The sequence below is a fragment of the Cryptomeria japonica genome, chromosome 7 (assembly GCF_030272615.1).
Source record: "Cryptomeria japonica chromosome 7, Sugi_1.0, whole genome shotgun sequence".
Classification (NCBI taxonomy): Eukaryota; Viridiplantae; Streptophyta; class Pinopsida; order Cupressales; family Cupressaceae; genus Cryptomeria; species Cryptomeria japonica.
The window spans coordinates 392,842,815-392,861,537 of NC_081411.1; the positions used below are offsets into that span (position 1 = coordinate 392,842,815).

Consider the following 18,723-nt stretch of genomic DNA (forward strand, 5'->3'; position numbering starts at 1 on the left):
AATTATTGTAATACCAAAAATTTGCTGCTGCTATCCTTGCTCGCTCATGTTTCTCTATTCAATCTAATACCTTCAAGTGAAGTTTGTGCTCTTGGAATGTTGTGTGGAATGAAGTAATTTGGGTATGATGAAAGAGGAGTCTCACTAGCCTCACCCTTATTATCAGCAACAGATGGATGTGGTTGACGAAAGCTTGGACTTTTGCAACCAAGGGGACCCGAAGTGGACAATGACACATTCGGATTCATTGCAGTTTCTATGGCTTCTTTTGTTTTTTGCCTTTCCTCTTTTTGCATATCATACTCAGCAAGAAGGGCCTTCATCTCTCTAATAATCTCCGGAGTTGTTTTGGGGCATAGCTCCACATTTTGTCCAGCTATTTTCACAAGGTGGTATTTTAATCTAGTGATTCCATTTGTTACCCATTTGCCACATTCCGTACAAGTGACCCCTCCCTTTTTATCTCCCCTTATCCCATACTTCCATGCTTTGTCTTTTGGTCTTCTTGGCTTTGGGGCTGCCCTTGGAGTTGAACTTGACATTGCTGTTTTAACATGAAAAAATTAAAAAAATTAGTAGGGTTTTGTGGAAAATCAACAAAAAAATGATAACGAATTGTTTGAAAAAAATAGTATTAAAAAACAAGATAAAAATACAAGAAAATAAGTTAGGAAGGGAAATAGAAATTTTTTTGCCAGCATATCCCCTTGTTTTTCAAGATTTTTTTGATTTTCAATCGATAGAAATGAAAAAAAAGAGAAGAATCGTTTACCTAGATTGCTTTTGCCACTTTAATCTTGTTTCCTCACCTTTTCAAACCCATAGACCTGTTTTGAGCAATAACAAATGACTGAAATGAGGAATAGTGAAAAAAAAAGTGTTTTAAGTTTGATTGTGTGTTTCTAGCAAACTTTGAGAGTCTTGATGAAGGACAAGTGAGTCCGGATATCATACTCATGCCAAGTCCACTGCAAAAAATCACGATTTTGTTAAATGGACTCACTTGGACTCAGCTCGCGAGTCCATGGCGAATCAATTTGGTCCGCCATTGAACTCGTGAGTCTTGGTGAGTCCGTGGTGAGTTTGCAGAGTTTTTGAACTATGGTTTAGGACATTTTGGTATCAATTGAAATCTAGGGTCAATTTGTTATCTTATATAACATATTATTTGCATTTTGTGCCCTTTTGGAACATACAGATCCACATTTTTTCATTTTCACATAAAAACATGCATGAGGGCCATCTTGATCTTATCTTTAGAGAGGTCCTAGGTGGATGCAATGGCCTCCTTTTAAAGCCAACATTTTAAGAAATGCAGTCACAAACATAATCGCCCCCATCCGCAAGGAGGATTTGCAAAATCTACTCCATATCATACCCAAAGAACAATTGTAAGGTCCGATTTTTTGAAAGCAAAGGAGAATGGTTGCTACTTTAGGATTGAGACTCATGTTGTCTCTTTCACATTGGATGAAATGGAAAGCGATATTGACTCATGTTGTTGTAGCACATGCTTTTGGGGCTTTTGTTTTCCCTTCATTGCTATTTGTTAGTGGTGCAATGTTTTTTTTTCTTATGTACTTTTATTATTTGCTTTTGGGGTTCTCTCTTCTAAGAACTTCCTATTGTTAACTGACATGTCCTCTACCCCCATCAACCTAATTTTGGTCATTTGTGGACATTAATATAATTTCTTTCTTTCTTTCTGAATTAAAAAGTAAAGGTTTTAATGTGTTGATTGATGGGTGTGTTTCCTAGACCCAAAACCTTGAACATACGACAATTGAAATAACATGAGATTTGTGGCTCTCATTTGCCCTTTGCGTGTTTCCTAGATATCTGCTTTGCTTTAGCTTTCTTAGGTTAGAGGTTTGTTTCTTGTGTGCAATTGATATAAATTTTGGGTTCTACATCAACGATTCAATTTGAGGCCTTGACATTAGCATATGCAACTTTTTCTTTTATGAGTAGGTTCCTTTGAGGATGGTACTTAGCATTGGAATGGCTACAACTCTTGTGCTTTTCACATCACATATTGCTCTTGTTTGAAGTTGGGGCTTTCTTTGCATATTGGTTCTCTCACTTGACCTTTTGCTTGAACTCTTCAATACTTCTGTATAACGATAGGCCTCCCTCATTATTTCGATCTTAATTAGTTTCAGTCTAGACTAGATAGTTGAATGAAGGCCACCACAATATTTGTGAACATTGAGTTTCTTTGACTCAAATGAAGCCAACTTTGTATAGAACTCATGGAAGGCATTAGTGTATGCTTAGAATGAGTGGTCATGTCCTTTTCACAATTGCGACCACAATATGTAATGATTAATAGAAACAACCCTCTAATAAAACTCATCTTTGTAGGCTTCTAAGAATTTCTTCTAGTTTGGTTCAACTTTCTTTTTGTCCTAGCCTTTCTCCCAAGGTGCATGGGCTTGTCACCACTTCTTGAAAGGTGATGAAACCTTTAGGAGGATGATCTTAATCTCTTCCTCATTTTTGAAATCATTCATGGAAAAGTAAGAATCAATTTGGTTTTCTAGTTATCTAAAATTTGTATTAATCTTACTCTAGAACATTGGCATGTGTAGGTTTACTTGAAAATTATTTCAATCTTAATTAGCTTTAGTCCAGACGATTGTTGAATAAAGGCCACTACAACATTTGAGGACTTTGTGTTTCTTTAACTCAAATGAACCCAACTTTGCATAGAACTCATGGAAGGCATTGGTGTATGCCTAGAATGAGTGGTCACGTCCTTTCCACAATTGTGATCACAATATGTAATGATTAATATAAACAACCCTAGGATAAAACTCATCTTTGTAGGCTTCTAAGATTTTTTTCTAGTTTGGTTCAACTTTCTTGTCCTAGTCTGTCTCCCAAGGTGCATGGGCTTGTCACCACTTCTTGAAAGGCGACGAAACCTTTAGGAGGACAATCTTAATCTTTTCCTCATTTGTGAAATTATTCATGGAAAAGTAAGAATCAATTTGTTTTTTTAGTTATCTAAAATTTGCATTAATCTTACTCTACAAAATTGGCATGTGTAGGTTTAATTGAAATGTAGGAGTCGTCAACCATTAAAAGCTTTGCTTGATGATGAGGATGATGAGATTACCCACTCACGAACCCTTTTGAAGTGTTTGAATAGGAATTTTCGCTGATGCATGATTTCTTTCATCTCACTGTTGATCATTGCATGTATTTGTTTTGCATTAGATTGGCCATTGTGAAATAGGTTGACAAGTAGTTTGATGTATGTTGATGTTTGGTGTTAGGGCTTAGGCACATCAATTGTATATGAAAGGGCATGCAAAACCTGAATAAAGCTACTTTGGTATCATTAATTTGGGGCCCATAGTCAGAATCCCAATAAACGACTCTTCAGATGAAAATTTAAATGAGTTATGGCTTATGAGAAGCCTATTAATAGAATAAAAGAGAACAAAGAAAAATCTAGAACTAAACAAATAAGGTATTTTATTTACCTATCTATTATGTGTTGGTTGTTTCTATCATTGATGTCAACAGCTTGGTGCTGAGTTTCAGATTTGTATTTGAGCTGGTTTTCTCCAGTGTATGCTTTGTATTGCTTTGTCATCAAGGCTGAAATTGGATCTTCCATGTATATGTTTTGACTTGCTTTGTCAGGAGTTTGCATGGTGTGCATCTGTAGATTCTGCCTCTTGCTTATGAATCTTTGTTGCTGTTGTTTTTGTGGCACCTGTTCAGTCTATTGGACGTTATTGTTCTTTTTTGAACTGTGCTATGAGGTTTCAGAGGCATTTTTTTTCCTCTGATATTTTTGGCAGTGGTAACGCAGACTTATCACTAGCGCATAATCTTTTTTAAAAAATCTGGCGCATGTCGGAAGTAACAGCAGGTGTCGTTTTTAATAGATCTCTCATGATTGTTTAAAAAAAAACGTATACTTCTTGCTTAGAGCTACTAGGATGAAGGGAGTCAGTTTTTCAAAATATTATTAATCTGTTTTTTTAAGATATGCATGGCTTTGTGAGATTCTTGTGTTGCAGGAAAGTTGTTCAAATGGTAGAAAAGACTCAGTAAAAAGTGACGGGAATTGTATTTTGTAATGTATGACCTTGAAATGATTTTGGGCTATTTGCTGGAAATGAATTTTTTTTCGATTTGGTGTAGTCGGCTTGATGGAGTGAAGTTCGCATTTTGGGTTGTGTGTAGTGTATATATATAATTGTCTTTTGGGTTATCTCAGTTGGTATGGGGCGTCAAGGTTTTTATGTGAGTTTGTTCTAAAAGTCAGTTTTGAACAGGTGCTGTCAGCTTTTTGGATTTGAAGATGCAAAAATATATATATCCAATTCTGCAAGCAAACAGATGGATAAGCTATGTAGAGTGTTCATTTTTAATAAAATAACTGGAGTTGAAGTTGGAGGGATTGTGTGGTGCAAGAAGGATGTGTGGGCGTATCTGAAGCAATTTGTGTAAGAGTTAGATATTGTGTGGACATACTTTGATTATGTGATTGTGAGTAACGTTCACCACTTGTGAGATAAAAATAGTGAGAAGTGTATCGTTTTTGTGTTGAGGAGTGTTGGCTGTGAGGTGTGTGTAAAAATGCTGTTGTAAGCTGGAACAGAGTGCAGCGTGCATGGAATTGTACATTTTCAGTTATCTACATTGACTGGGCCTTGAAGGATTTTCTAAGAATGCAGATTTAGAGAAATTATGGGTATGCTGTGGAAATATGTAAAAGTTTTAGTCACCTGCAGCTTGATGTTCCTGTCTCAGATTTATATCTCTGTTTGAAGTCTTTGAAAGGTTGAAGTTGTGTGAAGTATATCTTCTGGAGCATTCTCAGGTCTCTTTGTTTCTTTGTAATTTCTTGTGATTCGGAGGTTGGTGCCTCTGTTGTTTAAGGTTGATGCCCTTGTAAATTTTTTGTAAGCTGAGGTCGGTGCCTCTGTCTTTGAAGAGATGGAGCTCTTACTTGTTTATGGGTTGGTGCCCTTGATTATAATTGAAAACTTTAATGCCGTGGTTTTTTATTCGAGATGGTTTTCCACGAGAAAAATCTTGTGTTAAGCTTTATTATTGTCTTCTCAATCTTTTATCTGCTTTAGTCTGTTTCAAGTTTGTGAAATACTGATTCACCCCTCTCTCTTGGTATTTCTGGTTTTGTTTTTATTACACACATGGCATACCCTTGAGAAAGGTGTATGGTTGATTATTTTCTATTCATGACATCTAAACTATGTTATAGAGATATGTATATATGGTTTACAAGGATTCATGTCATGAAGGCCAGGGGTTGCTAGGAAATTGAATCATCTCCACAAGAAGTGGAACTATTTCCTATGTTAGACTCCTATATTCTCTAGTGGTTGTCTATTTGAACTAATTGCTAGGATATCTTGAGGAGTTGGCATCTTGTGAGCCTCATAGGAGCTAGCTTGGTTGCCATGTTGACTAGTCCGTTGGAAGACTATAGAATGATAATCTTGATGCTGAAATAAGAAAATTTGTGAATTGGACTTTGCAGTTTTGGAAGAAGGTGTAATGGTCCTTGATTGAGCTATGGTCGAAATTGCAAACTGTTTGGTTGAGGCATCTATATTTAGAGGTGTATTATCTATTTGCAAAGTGCATTGTGCTGCTGTTGAAGTATGTGTGACATGTGCTAGTGAGTGAATATGGGTCTTTGTGTTCCTTGAACATTTGGGAGGTACTTTGGTCTGTCATGGACTTGAGCAGTAGCCTCATAGTTGCCACTGAACATGAGGATGGCCTGGGTGTCACTACAAGTAACTTTTTTAGTTAATCCTCCTGGATCATTTCTTATTGTATTCTTCACCTTAATAATTTAACAACATGATGTCTTTGTTTTAAACAAAGGTCAGCAAGTTAGTGAGACAAATTCCAATGCTTTGAGTCTATAGTGTAATCGAAACTAACTTTTACTAATATTATCTGTGTTCTTTGCCAGCTTTCTCTAGTAAGCTACAAAGTTGTGATTCCTTGACTATGTTGTTTATTATAGTAGTTACATCTGATGATATAGAACAGTTCTAATTCCTTTTTGGCAGGAGCGCATAGCTATATTTATGCAGTTCTATATATTTTTTAGGAAATTCTTCATGTAAACTTAATTAAAATTTGGGTCATTTTCTTATATAAATGAGAACTTCAAAATATTCCTATGGCACTTTCATGCTTATCATAGATTTATGTTCATTATAGTTCCTATATTCAAGAAATGTCTCACAATCTGTATGCTATCCAAATTGTACTTCCTTGCATTAAGGAAGTCTAATAAAATATTATTTTTGTTCACTACAGGTTGCTTCCAGTGCACTAGGCCTGGGGCCTCACCATGCTATGCAAATAGCTGAGCGATTATACACACAAGGCTACATAAGGTGTGTTGATTGTCTATGTTGACATTTATTTGGTCAAATTATATTTCATATGCAATCAATTTAACTATTGATCACCATTTTTTCTTCATGGCTGTTTTATTTGTTAGATATTTGAGGTTACCACAGTCCAAATATTTAGAACAGGAAGGTTTTGAAACAACTGTGTAAAATTTTTAGACACATTTCAAGTGGTCCAAAATGTTGATGTCTACAAATTTCCACATGTCTAATAATTTGACCAATTAACACACCTTATACACACAAGGCTACATAAGGTGTGTTGATTGTCCATGTTGACATTTATTTGGTCAATTTTTTTTTCATATACAATCAATGTAACAATTGATCACTATTTTTTCTTCTTCATGGCTGTTTTATTTGTTAGATATTTGAGGTTGCCACAGTCCAAATATTTAGAAAAGAAGCTTTTGAAATAGCCGTGCATAAATTTTAGACACATTTGAATGGTCCAAAATGTTGATGTCTAAAAATTTCCACATGTTCCAAAATCATTTATTTTGTCTAGATGTTTTATCTCCTCTTTTTATTTGAGAAGCATAGTATGTTATTTCGTCCCAACTCTCACATATTTAATGTAATTAAACTAGCAATATTTGATCTATGACTATGTTTATGTAGTTTTTTGTGTTATCCTCTAGGTGCTCTTTGTTGGAACAAAAGAATTCACTTATCGAGTTTCTTTAACATTTCTGTAGATGCCAAAATTTATGATAGAATGCTTGAACAGTAAACACACATGCACAAATTCCCTAATATGCAAAAAAAAATGAAAAGTTATCTGCAACAACAAAAAAAGAACAGTTCTAAAAATTTAATTATAGTGAGCTCAATGTGCATGGGCTTTTTCATTTGTACGCTTGTACTGTAATGTTCCCTTTCTAGGCTACAAGAGATGAGCAGAGGGTTGACCTTTCATTCGAGTTTCGTAGGTCAACTAGATGGTTAGGGGACTCATTCTGAGGAGCATAGAGCTTTGCGGGGGCTCTATGAGCCATTTTGAGCTTTCAAATGACAATTCCTACTTTTTAGGGAGGTCTCCTATATTTTAGGGAGAACTAGCAGTTAACAGGTTGACCACTTGGGGACCACAGAGTTGAGTAGGAGCCTCTCAGACAGTTTCTGGCACTTTGAGCGAGGTTCCTATTTTTTAGGAGGAATTACCAGTCAACCTGCAGGGGTTCAGTCATCAGCAATGATCGCAACACTTTAGACGAAATTTCAATTTGAGCCCCAGATCTCATTTTATTAATAAATAAGGAAATATTAAATATTTTAATATTTTCTAAGTTTGGATTTAATAAAATAATAATAAAGTGATATTATAATCACTTTATGGGGAAATAAGTTATAACAATTCATTGGCCCTCTTACCTAGGCGTTTTAGCAAATATTACTATAATAATGAAGGGGCCAATATAAAAATAATGATGGAGGCATAAATAAAATAAAGTTATTTTATTAATAAAAGGGGAGATGAAACCCTAATTTGAGATTAGGGTTAGAGCTGAAATAAAAATGAATTTGTCAATCATTTTGGCATTGAGTTGTTTATTTTTTGAGAGAATATTATCTTCTACAGGTCTGCAACGAGTTTGGCAAAGTTTTGGAGTGGAATTGGGGACGAAAAACTCCATTTCTTGGTGATAGGACGAAATCCCTTCCACCAATCATCAATTTGTTCAGCAAAGGAAGCTCCTATCAGGTTATTAGAACCAAATCCAAGAGCTAATTGGAGTAATACAACATCATTAGGGTTTGATTTTTAGATCTGAGCAGGATTAAGAGACATTTCATTGAAAATTGTGCCATTTTGGAGCCAATCGTACAGTTCCAGCTAGGCCGTACCATTGTATCTTGCCTGGATTTTCAAATAAATAATTTAAGGGGTTTTGCATCAGGGTTTTCACACAAAATTCATTGTTAGCAGCAAATTAGAAGATCCCCCATGGTTATTTGGTGAAAACAATTCAGACTGGAGCTACAGGAATAAAACAGTGGGTAGAGGACACACCAAATTGGGATTTCTCCTAGGGAAAGTTTAGAAAGGGCACTGAAATAAGGATTGATCCTGCCATCCTGCAGGGTAAACACACATTAATGAATCCATGTCTTAAAATTACACAACTATGAAATGTATAAGTAATCCATGATGAATATATCGAGCAAACTACTATGATAGTAATATAAGGAAGTACAAGGAGGGAGAATGGTGATGAGGTCCTCCTCTAAGTAGCCCACCTCATGGTAGTTGACCGGTGGTCCCATGAGGCCAAGGGGGTGTAAGACGGAGTCCACCGCTCTTGGGCTTAGAGGGGAAGGACATTCAGGACACCCTATTGTATCTTTCCAGTCTCTATTATAATTGATTATTAAGAAGGAGATAAGGGTGGAATAGATGAAGGGGAAGGTGATAGGATACCTCACTAGGTAGCCCACCTCATGGTATGACCGGTGGTCCCATGAGGCCAATGGGGCTTTGGATTTCACTCTGCCCTTGGGCCTAGGGTAGAGGGTCTCTTGGACACCTCATCATTCCTCTTACTCCCATTTTCTTATGATTGAGCTCCTATAGGGAGTTGAACCAGGCCTCAGTTAAGTTAATTTATGGATTCCAATGGTTTCCTAACGTATTGCAGAATTTCAAACAAGGTTTGACAACAGGTGTATATGTTTGTATGCTTCATGCTTGCATATATTCATACACATGTTTTAAGTAAGTGTGTATACTTCATGTATTCATGTGTATGCTGTGTTTTCATGTGTATGCTTTGTGTTTGATTCATATATGAATAACTAGAAAGATGTAAGATGTATATATGTATATTTTCATGTATTGTTCTAATGTGATTGCAGATCCAATAATCAAGATTATAATATTGCTTGAGGGCAAGCAAATTCAAGGAGGGGAGACTGTGATGTCCCCATCTAAACCTGATAATGCCGCTCTAAAATAAGATTTAATAATAAATAATAATACAATTAAAATATAAAACTATATATATATATATATAAAACTGAATAAATAAATAGAATGAACTAAATAAAATCTTAATAATAATGATAAACAAGATTTAATATATAATTTATATTTATTAAATATTAATATTAATTTCATATTTATCAAATAATAATATAAATTTTACAATATTATATTACTGACAAAATAACAAAGTAATTAGAAAACAAATATAATAATAAATACATTCAGAAAAACAACTATTCAATAAAAACAATATATAATACAAAGCAATAAATAAAGTTAATTATTAAATTAAAGATACTACTGGTGTCAGAGATTGTCCCCTCACAATAGACCAATTTGTATAATTCTTGGAGTGAAACAATTAAGGGGGGAATAACTCCCTTTTAGGAAATTTGGATGCTTCATCTGAAGCAGTGCCTATGGCACGTATCATTTGCTTATGGCCACGAGATCTAACATCTGTATTAATATTATTAATTTATTGAGATTACTTGGCAGAGACAATTCACCTGAGACATATATGTAGAACCACGATTGTAAGGAGGTAGAGAGCAGTGCCGTCCTTAATTGGAAACTTCCATAATTGGCAATCGAATTCATTAATACGTTATCCGACTTTCATATTAACCATCGAACCATTTATTTAGAACATAAATCGTTATTAATAAGACAACGATTTAGAATAGTTAATGTTGAATGGTGATTAAGATAAACAAACTGATTGCTATGAGAGGATGTGAATGGAAAGACACAATTATGAAGAGACACAACTATTAGGATACAACCATTTCTCATCGTACTTAATGAAAATCGAACTCATTCCATCAGGGGGGGGGATTTTGAAAATATAATTAAGACAGAGAAAATATTTGGGTGACGCAGTGTGAGAAATATGTGTGGTGTATTGATGCAGAGGGTTTCGGATGTTATATCGCTTTCTTGGTTTTTACTCAAAAAGGGTCTCCAATTGGTACCTGTTGTGACCATTTCACACATCGCCCCATTAAAATGGGGACCCCCTCTTTTTGCTCGGTTTTGCTTGTCTTTCTCTCTGCTTTTTAGGGTTTTGGGTTAGTGAGTCAGTCATCTGGACTAGGGTTAAGCCTTAGGGTTTCCGTTTTGATGTTTTCAAGCCAGATTCCAGTCCAATTTTGAGAAATTTTGAGCTTCCTCCCGTAGGATGCAATTTTAAAATAAGGTGAATCTGTCAGGAGGTCAAGTGAGTCTGTCTAGGTTCAGTCGGAATTTTGAATGCAAGTCCAAATTTTGCCTAAGTGTTGATGATGGAATTGTAAATTTTGTCCGGGTGATTTTTGGAAATTTTGATAATTGATCCCAGACCTTGGAAATAGCTTAATTTTGCCTTGTGAAGTGACTGAGGTCCTAAAACTTGATATTTTGGCCTATGGAAGCAAAATCGCTCCTGTCCCTCTGTCAGGGACCAAGGTGAAATTGGTATTTTTATGCATCTTGGTCATTGACTTCTTTCATTTGTCTTGTGCAGGGTCGCCAAGAGATGCAGTTGAACGTGAATTGAAAGTTTTGGAAGATTTTTGAGACTCAAAATGGCAAATTTTTGAAGTTTGAGGCCAAATTGCTCCTGTCCCTCAGCTAGGGACCAGGGCGAAATGGCTTACTTAGACCATTTTGACCTCATTTTGATCGAACTAAAGCATCAAGGACGCGATGGAAGGTGAAATCAACATGATAGAGCACCAAGATTTAGTCGTTTGCAATAAAAGTTGAACATTTGGCCTCAAGGACAAAAATCGCTCCTGTCCCTCATTGAAGGACCGGAGCTTGTTTCTCAAAATTTCACTGTCCTTGTAGGACCAAGACGATTTTTGGATTGGAAGAGATAAAGGAGGACATCTTTTGTCCATTGAATATAATTTGAAGAAATTTGCAAACAAGGAAACATGCTATGAAGACAAATCGCTCCTGTCCCTCACTGAAGGACCGGAGCTTGAAATCCAAGATTGCCTTAACCTTGCTAGATTTGAACGATTTCGCGATTTAAGAAGAACAAGGGAGGTACATTTTACTCGTTGAATATAATTTGATTGCACCTCGAAGGAGAAAATTAGCCCTAGAAGCAAAATCGCTCCTGTCCCTCTGCTAGGGACCAGGGCGAATTTCAATGATAGCTCCCGTCCCTCTCTCAGGGACTAGAGCGATTTCCTTAAAAGACAAGTTTTGGGCGAAGATCAAGTGAGTGTTAAGTTTGAGGCAAGCAAAGGAAAGCATAACGAATCTATTGAAGACAATTTTGAAGATTGCAAGACGCCAAATGAAGCCTATTTTGTCCTAGGCGCTCCTGTCCCTCTCCAAGGGACCAGAGCGATTTCCTCCTAAGGCAAATTTCTCACCAAGTTGAAGTGAATTCCATGTCAAAGATGAGTGAAGGGGAACATAGCGGATCCATTGAAGATAGTTTTAAACGTTGGCAAAGAATGATTGAGCCTACAAATGAAAGTTCGCTCCTGTCCTTTAGTCAAGGACCAGGGCGAAATCAAGGCTATCTAATATTCCCCTCCAAGTTTAAACCACTCCAAGCCAAGGTACAAGGTGGCAATGATATTGGAAATGTTTCGAAGAAGAATGAAGTTGCAAAGACCACAAAAAGTGATGGAAATAGCCAAAGCGCTCCTGTCCCTCTCCTAGGGACCAGAGCGAAATATGCAAGTATGCTTAAATTTTGAATGCCTCTTCCGTTTCAAATGTTCAAGAAGGAATAAAGGACATTATTTTACACTTTGAAGGCAATTGGAAGTTCATACGATCAAATGTTTATGCCAAAAACAAAAGTTCGCTCCTGTCCTTCAGTCAAGGACCAGGGCGATATTCATTAAACTAGTCATTTCCTTCAAAAACTACGTCAAGGCGAGGTCGCACAAGGTCGAAAATGTCTTTGGGAAGATGATAAGCAAGGGGTTAACGTCAAAGGATGGCAATCTTAAGCTAAAATGTAAAGTTCGCTCCTGTCCCTCACCAAGGGACCAGGGCGAAAATCACTTGAATATCAAATTTGCCTTGTAAAGGACAAGTAAAGTACGCGTGGAATGAATGGATAAAATTGTTACTTGCCTTGTGATGCAAATTGGTGATTAAAGAGAAAAAGACCAAGGAAGAAAAGCAAAATCGCTCCTGTCCCTCAATCAGGGACCAGAGCGAAAATGGTCTAGGAGGCATTCATTTCAAAACATTGAATCAATCAAGCTCAAGGTTCCTATTTAAAATGCCAGTTTCAACGTAGAGGAAGTGACTTTGAACGTAAAAAGCGAGAAATTCTAGACCAAAATGAAGAAGCCCTCCTGTCCCTCTCCCAGGGACCAGAGCGATGTGGTTTGTATCCCTTACATCTCCCATGTTTTGGCACCAATAAAATTTTGAAATTGCATTAAATACTAAATTTCGATGAACCTTGATATTTTTTTTTTTTTTTTTTAAATTGGCATTTAATGGTGCGCACAAGGCATTTAATTAATTAATTTTGCCTTTTAAAAATCGAAATAATTAATTACAAAGGCATTTTTAATTAATTAATTAAATAAATAAATTGGAGCGCTTGGGTTTTATTTTCCATATTTTTACAAAGTCGGCCTTCATTTTTATTTAAAATTTATTTATTATTTGCCTATTTTCAAAAGTCGGCCCAGGGGAGATTGAAGAGGTGAGCACCTATAAAGGAGAGGTATGTTATGGCATTTTAAAACATCATTCAATCATTCATTTGCATGCAATTTTGGAGAGGTGAATAAAGAGCGAATTTCATCAAGAATACAAGATGCGAAATCTCATCAAGGGGAGTGCAAATTTGGTTTGAAGAGGAGCGAATACTCTATCATCACGTTGAAGACCCCAAGGGTGGTGGAATTAACTAAGGAGGCGCGTTTGCTAGAGGAGGATCACGTTGAATACTTCAAACTTCGTTTTTGCCTAGGCGAATTTCCTTATTTTGCATTTTTTTAGAGTTAGCTCTCAAAGTGAGGTATGGCGAAGTCTTCTTTTGTCTAAATTTTGAATTTTGATCGTCATAGCCTCAATCTAAATTTTGAATTTTGAAATTTTGAATTTCCAATAGCTCAATCGTATTTAGGAAATGATAACTCAAAGACTTATCATGAAGTTTCCTAAAATTAATCTTTAATCTAATCTATGTTTATACATTGCAAAATCTATTTCTTATTATGAAATGTTGTGTAGGTGTTACAATGGCGACCCCGAAGGCGGGAGCATCCACCAGTCGTTCAGCTCTCATGAAGGAAGATCAAAAGAACGAAGAACTGGAGACCAAGATCGTGTCGAAATGGAGCAACATTGGAGATACCAACTTGGGAAACTTCAGTACGAAGAAGTTCCGAGAGGTCCCTTATATTGGCAAGCCATCACTTGTCGCCAGGAGGATAATTGAAAGTGGCATCATTAAGGCGGCCGGCTTCCCTCCAGCAGTCCAGTGGCATGAGTTGATGATCGAGTGTGCTCGCCATTATGATCCACAGTCCAGATCGATCGTGTCCAAGGAGGGAAACACTTTGGCTTACCTTTCAGAGGAGGCTATAAGTGAGGCTTTCCATCTTCCAGAGCACAGAGATATGATCTACAAAAGCATAGAAGGAGCTAGGTCCATGTACGAAGATGATCCAGACGCTTGCCTAAGCATCATCAATAAAACTGGTTACTCAAGAGTCGTCCTCGCCTGAGCAAGATTCCGAACACACCACATAGGATCGACTTCCAGGAGGAGTACAGAGATTTGATAACACTACTCAACCGAGTTACAGGAGCTCCTCAAGCCTTCTATTTTGAGAAGTGGATGTTCTACTTCATCCAAGTGATAGTTCAGGGAAAAGGAACAATTCATTGGGCTAGAATGATTAGCCATTGCTTGGACGGACAGTTAAGGAGATTGAAGGCTACCAAGTCTTTCCACATGAGTTCATACATCATATATGCCTTAATCAGGAGCTTTGAGTAGCAGGACTACCTCACAGAGGAGTGATTGGAAGAGGACCCGGCGAGGTCAGAGTTTGTGATTCCTATGTTCACTTGCATCATCCGCCAAGAAGTAACTACAAGTTAGTCAATGATACCTTCACGATGAACATCACCAGGACATTGCAAGGTGGAATTCACAATCGGCTATCTTAGGATGCACAAGAGCTTGTAAAGAGGTACGGTGCTTGGTTTATCCAATTTCCAAAATTTACTTATATTAGAGTTCATGGATGTCCTTCTCCTCCATACATGTTGCCGAGATATCCGACAGACAGAATAGTGTTACTTGAGGTAACTAGACAGTTGGCAGCGTATGCGAAGGCATTCAGACACAGACATGGAAATGGAGTTCCTGTGCCTATCATATTAGGGAATTCAGTTGAGGTATGTCCTAATGCTCTAGCAATGGATGATGCAGAGAAGGAATTAGCTTTGTATTCATTTTCATTCTTTGCCTTGAGAGAAAGCTTTGATCCTTCTGGGTATATAGAGGAGATAGTCAGAAGAAAATATAAGCATGAGTTTCAGATAGAAGACTTTGTGATGAATCTCTTAGATGATCTTGAAGTGAAAAGAAAGATGCATTCTAGATTGCCTTTAGACTTCATCAGGAAATGCAAGATTTACAGAGTAGCCGACCAAGCTCAGGACAGTGGTAGACATCTCCAATCATCTGATGATCGAGAAAGCAAATCAGTGAGGCTAGATTGGAATGAACCCGAGGTTGTGGATCTAGATGCTTTGATGGCTCCAGTTTTGTCTTGTACTCGCAGATGGGTTGATGTGCAGCATCAGAAGTTGAGAGAGCAAGACATATCTATGACTTTTACTTTGGAGGAAAGACCAGCTGAAGGTGGAGCAAGTGTAAGTGAGGGTAATCCTAATCCCAGAAATGCAAGCGAAGGCAACCTTCGAAGTGTAAGTGAAGGTAATCTCCATCCGAGAGGCTCAAAGAGGAAAGAGAGACCTGAGAAAAGAGAATCCTCCAAGAAGAAGCAAGAGGCCAACCGAGATCGTTCATCCGGCACATCTTCTCGACAAGAAAAGAGGACATTTGAAATAGAGGAGTCTATGGAATCAATGGTACAAAACGATAAAGAAGGATAGGCACCTCGAAGGTCACCAAGTGGATCTCTCCAAGCTAATGAGCTACATGAGGATAAGGAAGATAACGAAGTAACATCTCCTCTCAGAGAAGAAGAAACATTGCCTAAGGATATACAGGTTAAAGAAACAAGATCTGCCATCCCAGATTGGTTAAAGGAAAGAGTAATAAGGGTGATTGTGATCGAGGACGAAGATAATGTAATTGATTTAGAGAGCCTTGTTGGGAATTCTCAGGAAGTGACAGAGAAGAGGAACGCTACTAAGATGTCCAAGATGATCAGAGATGAGACAGGATCCAGGAAATTGCAGATAGCTACATCGGCAGTGGACAAGTATGAAGGCGAGATCCACGCAGAGGAATATGATGTAGAGACATTTGAGCTTGGTCCACCCACAACCGAACAGACACTAGATGAGGCCACTGATTCATTTGAAGCATTAAAAGACAAGCTTAGGGAAGAAATGGAGAAAAATAGAAAGCTTGAGAGAGAGGTCGGTGTATGGAGAAGTTATTTTAGCCATCTCAATCAGCCTTTGGGACGTCAGGATCCAGCAGTATCTCCTATGCAGGCACTTCCCCTTCAATCAATTGGTGAGGCAGAGAGAGTCAGGAGTTTGGTCCAGCTTATGAGCTCTTGGATTGACAAATCTCATACTGTTGCTATGGAATTTGCAACAAGGATGATGCGGACCATTCATAGAGCTATTCAGGTTCTTGAGATCATCCACAACTTGATGATAACGGTAGCTGCCTTTGCTCATACTAAAGATGTTATCATTCCTGTCTTGCAAGTAATCAGACAAACATCAAGGAAGGTCCTAGTGCAAGAAAAGATAATGGATGGAGGACCTCATAGTTTACTTCAATTGTCAACTTTACTCCAGATGAAGGAAGTTCTCTTTGAGGACATCAGTACTAGATGCAATCATGTTGAGGAGGTTATCCACCCGATCCAGGACAGAGTGTTTGAGGTACTACGTACTATTCTTGGCAGGAGGATTGAAGTTGAGACAGATGTGGATTTGCAGGAATTGGAAGAAAGGGTCAAGGTCATCTTTTGCAAAGATGCGAATGTTATCATAGATGAGCAACGGAACCAGATGTTTGCTACCATGCTCCTGATTGAGAAGACCAAAGAACTTGAACCTAGATGGGATGCTACTCTTCTCAAGGCTTTTGATCAGGTCATCCACTTGGAAGAACGAATGAGGAATCTTCCCGAGATTCCAATTGCTGAGATTGAAGGAATCGTATCTAGATTCATTGCATATGCTAAAAAGGAGCATTGGAAAGGGAATAAGATTCTAGAAGAAAGGTTGTTATAGATGACATGGCACCTTAATTGTCATTGGTCTATGTCTCCTAGATTTTTGTGCCAAATTTAATATTTGGCTATGCATTTAATATTGTTCAGTAAAAAGGGGACTATTTGTAATAAACCCTAATTAGGGTTTAGGTGTCATAATCTTGGCCATTGATCTTCTTTTTGATCTAGACCGTTCATTGTAATTGAGGATGCTATTTATACCCTCATTTCTTTTCATTTTGTAACTAGAAATTAAGGAATAGTTAGAAGAAGTTAGAAATAAGAGATTAGACATTAGAGAGCAATTTACTTTGTAGTAAGATTGAGCTTTGAAGAAGGAATTTCAAACAATTGTTGTTCATGATGGCTTTGAGATCAATAAAATATTGAAGTTATGGTGTTTTATTGCAATTCTTGTGGCTATTTCCATTGTTGCTCGTTTTCTTGAATCATTTTGAATCAAGGTAGTATTTTAGTTTGAAGGACAAAGTGTTGGACTTGATCGTCGGTGAGATTCACTTTCCAAACCACTAGCTTCTTGCTGATTGTAGGAATGCCTTGCATGGTCAACTGGAGAAACTTGAATCACTTAAACCTTCAATCGTTGTTGTATCTTGGATATGTGCCTTTGTGGTAGTGTCTATGATCTTTGATGAATTGAAAAATCATTTGTTACCTTAGAAGATCGCATCAATTTCAATTGAGTTGTTATTTTATGGCAATATTGAAGTTGGTAGAATCTTGCCAAGTCTCGTCCACATTGAGTCATTCTCAGGGTTAGATTAGACTAGATCTCTTGCAAACCCTACTCTTTTGATCTTTTTTGAGAACTTGTTAGTATAGGAAATTCTACTTCGGAAATGTAAGGCCCCTTGATGACACAGCAATCACAACGACCACTGGTGCTTATCCACACGTAGAGACCCTACTTAAAAGAACATTGGAGTCACCCTAACTGATCTTTCTTGCGATATCTTCAGCAGTTAGAGACTTTATTCAAGAGAGGATAAGGTACCCTTGGGTATTTTATTCTGTATATGATTGTGTACAAAATACACGTCAACAGAATTGGCGCTAGGAGGAGGGCCTTGGTATCTGAAATCCGAAGATTTAGAAAAGGAATACAAACATGATCATGAATCACGATGGTGTTGCCACATGAGGGATTGAATCAAGTGGTGCAACCAAATTTGCAGATAGGCAACATTCAAGAAGATATTGTTTCAGGATTAAATCATCTAGCGTGGAACATAAGGAGAAGTGAAGCCGAGTATAACAGAGTGAGAATCATCTTGGAACAAGAAGATAGGGCTGAAGAACACCGAAGAGTCGCAGCTAGAGAGCTTCGCAATCAAAGAAACTTACAATAATCTCCGCAAGACTTCACGCTGGATCGCATTGGTTCTTTCTCGCCCGAGAAACATCAAAGACTATTGAGATCAACACCAGGCATCAAGAATCTAGGAGAGCTTCAGTTTACTTCAAAGACGAAGCGAGTCAAAAGAGAAGATACTCCTAAGGAATTTGAGCTAAAACTAGAGGAGTCTCCTAAGTCATCACAAGTTCTTCAAGAACAAGTACAAGCGGTGATCCAATCAAGTATCCAGGCAATTTCTCAGACAAAAGGCCAGGCTAGTTCATCAAGCCCCGTGTCGAACTCCCAAGCCTCGAAGAGTACGATGGCTCACCATGCTCCGCCTCCTCCTCCTCCTCCTCATGTACTTAATGGTGCTACTTGGCTAATCAACAACCCATCACCATTGGAATTTGCAGTCTATCATGATATGCCAAAGAATCCAGAGCATTTCTGTTCCAAGTTCAATGTCAGTGATTTTAATCGCACGGCGGAAGATCATATCAAGATGTTCGAAGACCTTCTTCGTAACAGACGAATCGAATATGGAGA

The 18,723-nt window shown here is 37.6% G+C and overlaps 1 protein-coding gene across 2 annotated transcripts in view; it reads left to right on the top strand.

Annotated features, from left to right (window-relative positions):
• Positions 1 to 18,723, top strand: part of LOC131041843 (DNA topoisomerase 3-beta) — a 231,907-nt gene that overhangs the window by 137,928 nt on the left and 75,256 nt on the right. For both annotated transcript variants that reach the window (XM_057975066.2, XM_059209151.1), the window contains one exon: positions 6,322 to 6,401. In XM_057975066.2, the coding sequence (XP_057831049.2) occupies positions 6,322 to 6,401 (80 nt within the window). The remainder of the gene's footprint in view (positions 1 to 6,321; positions 6,402 to 18,723) is intronic.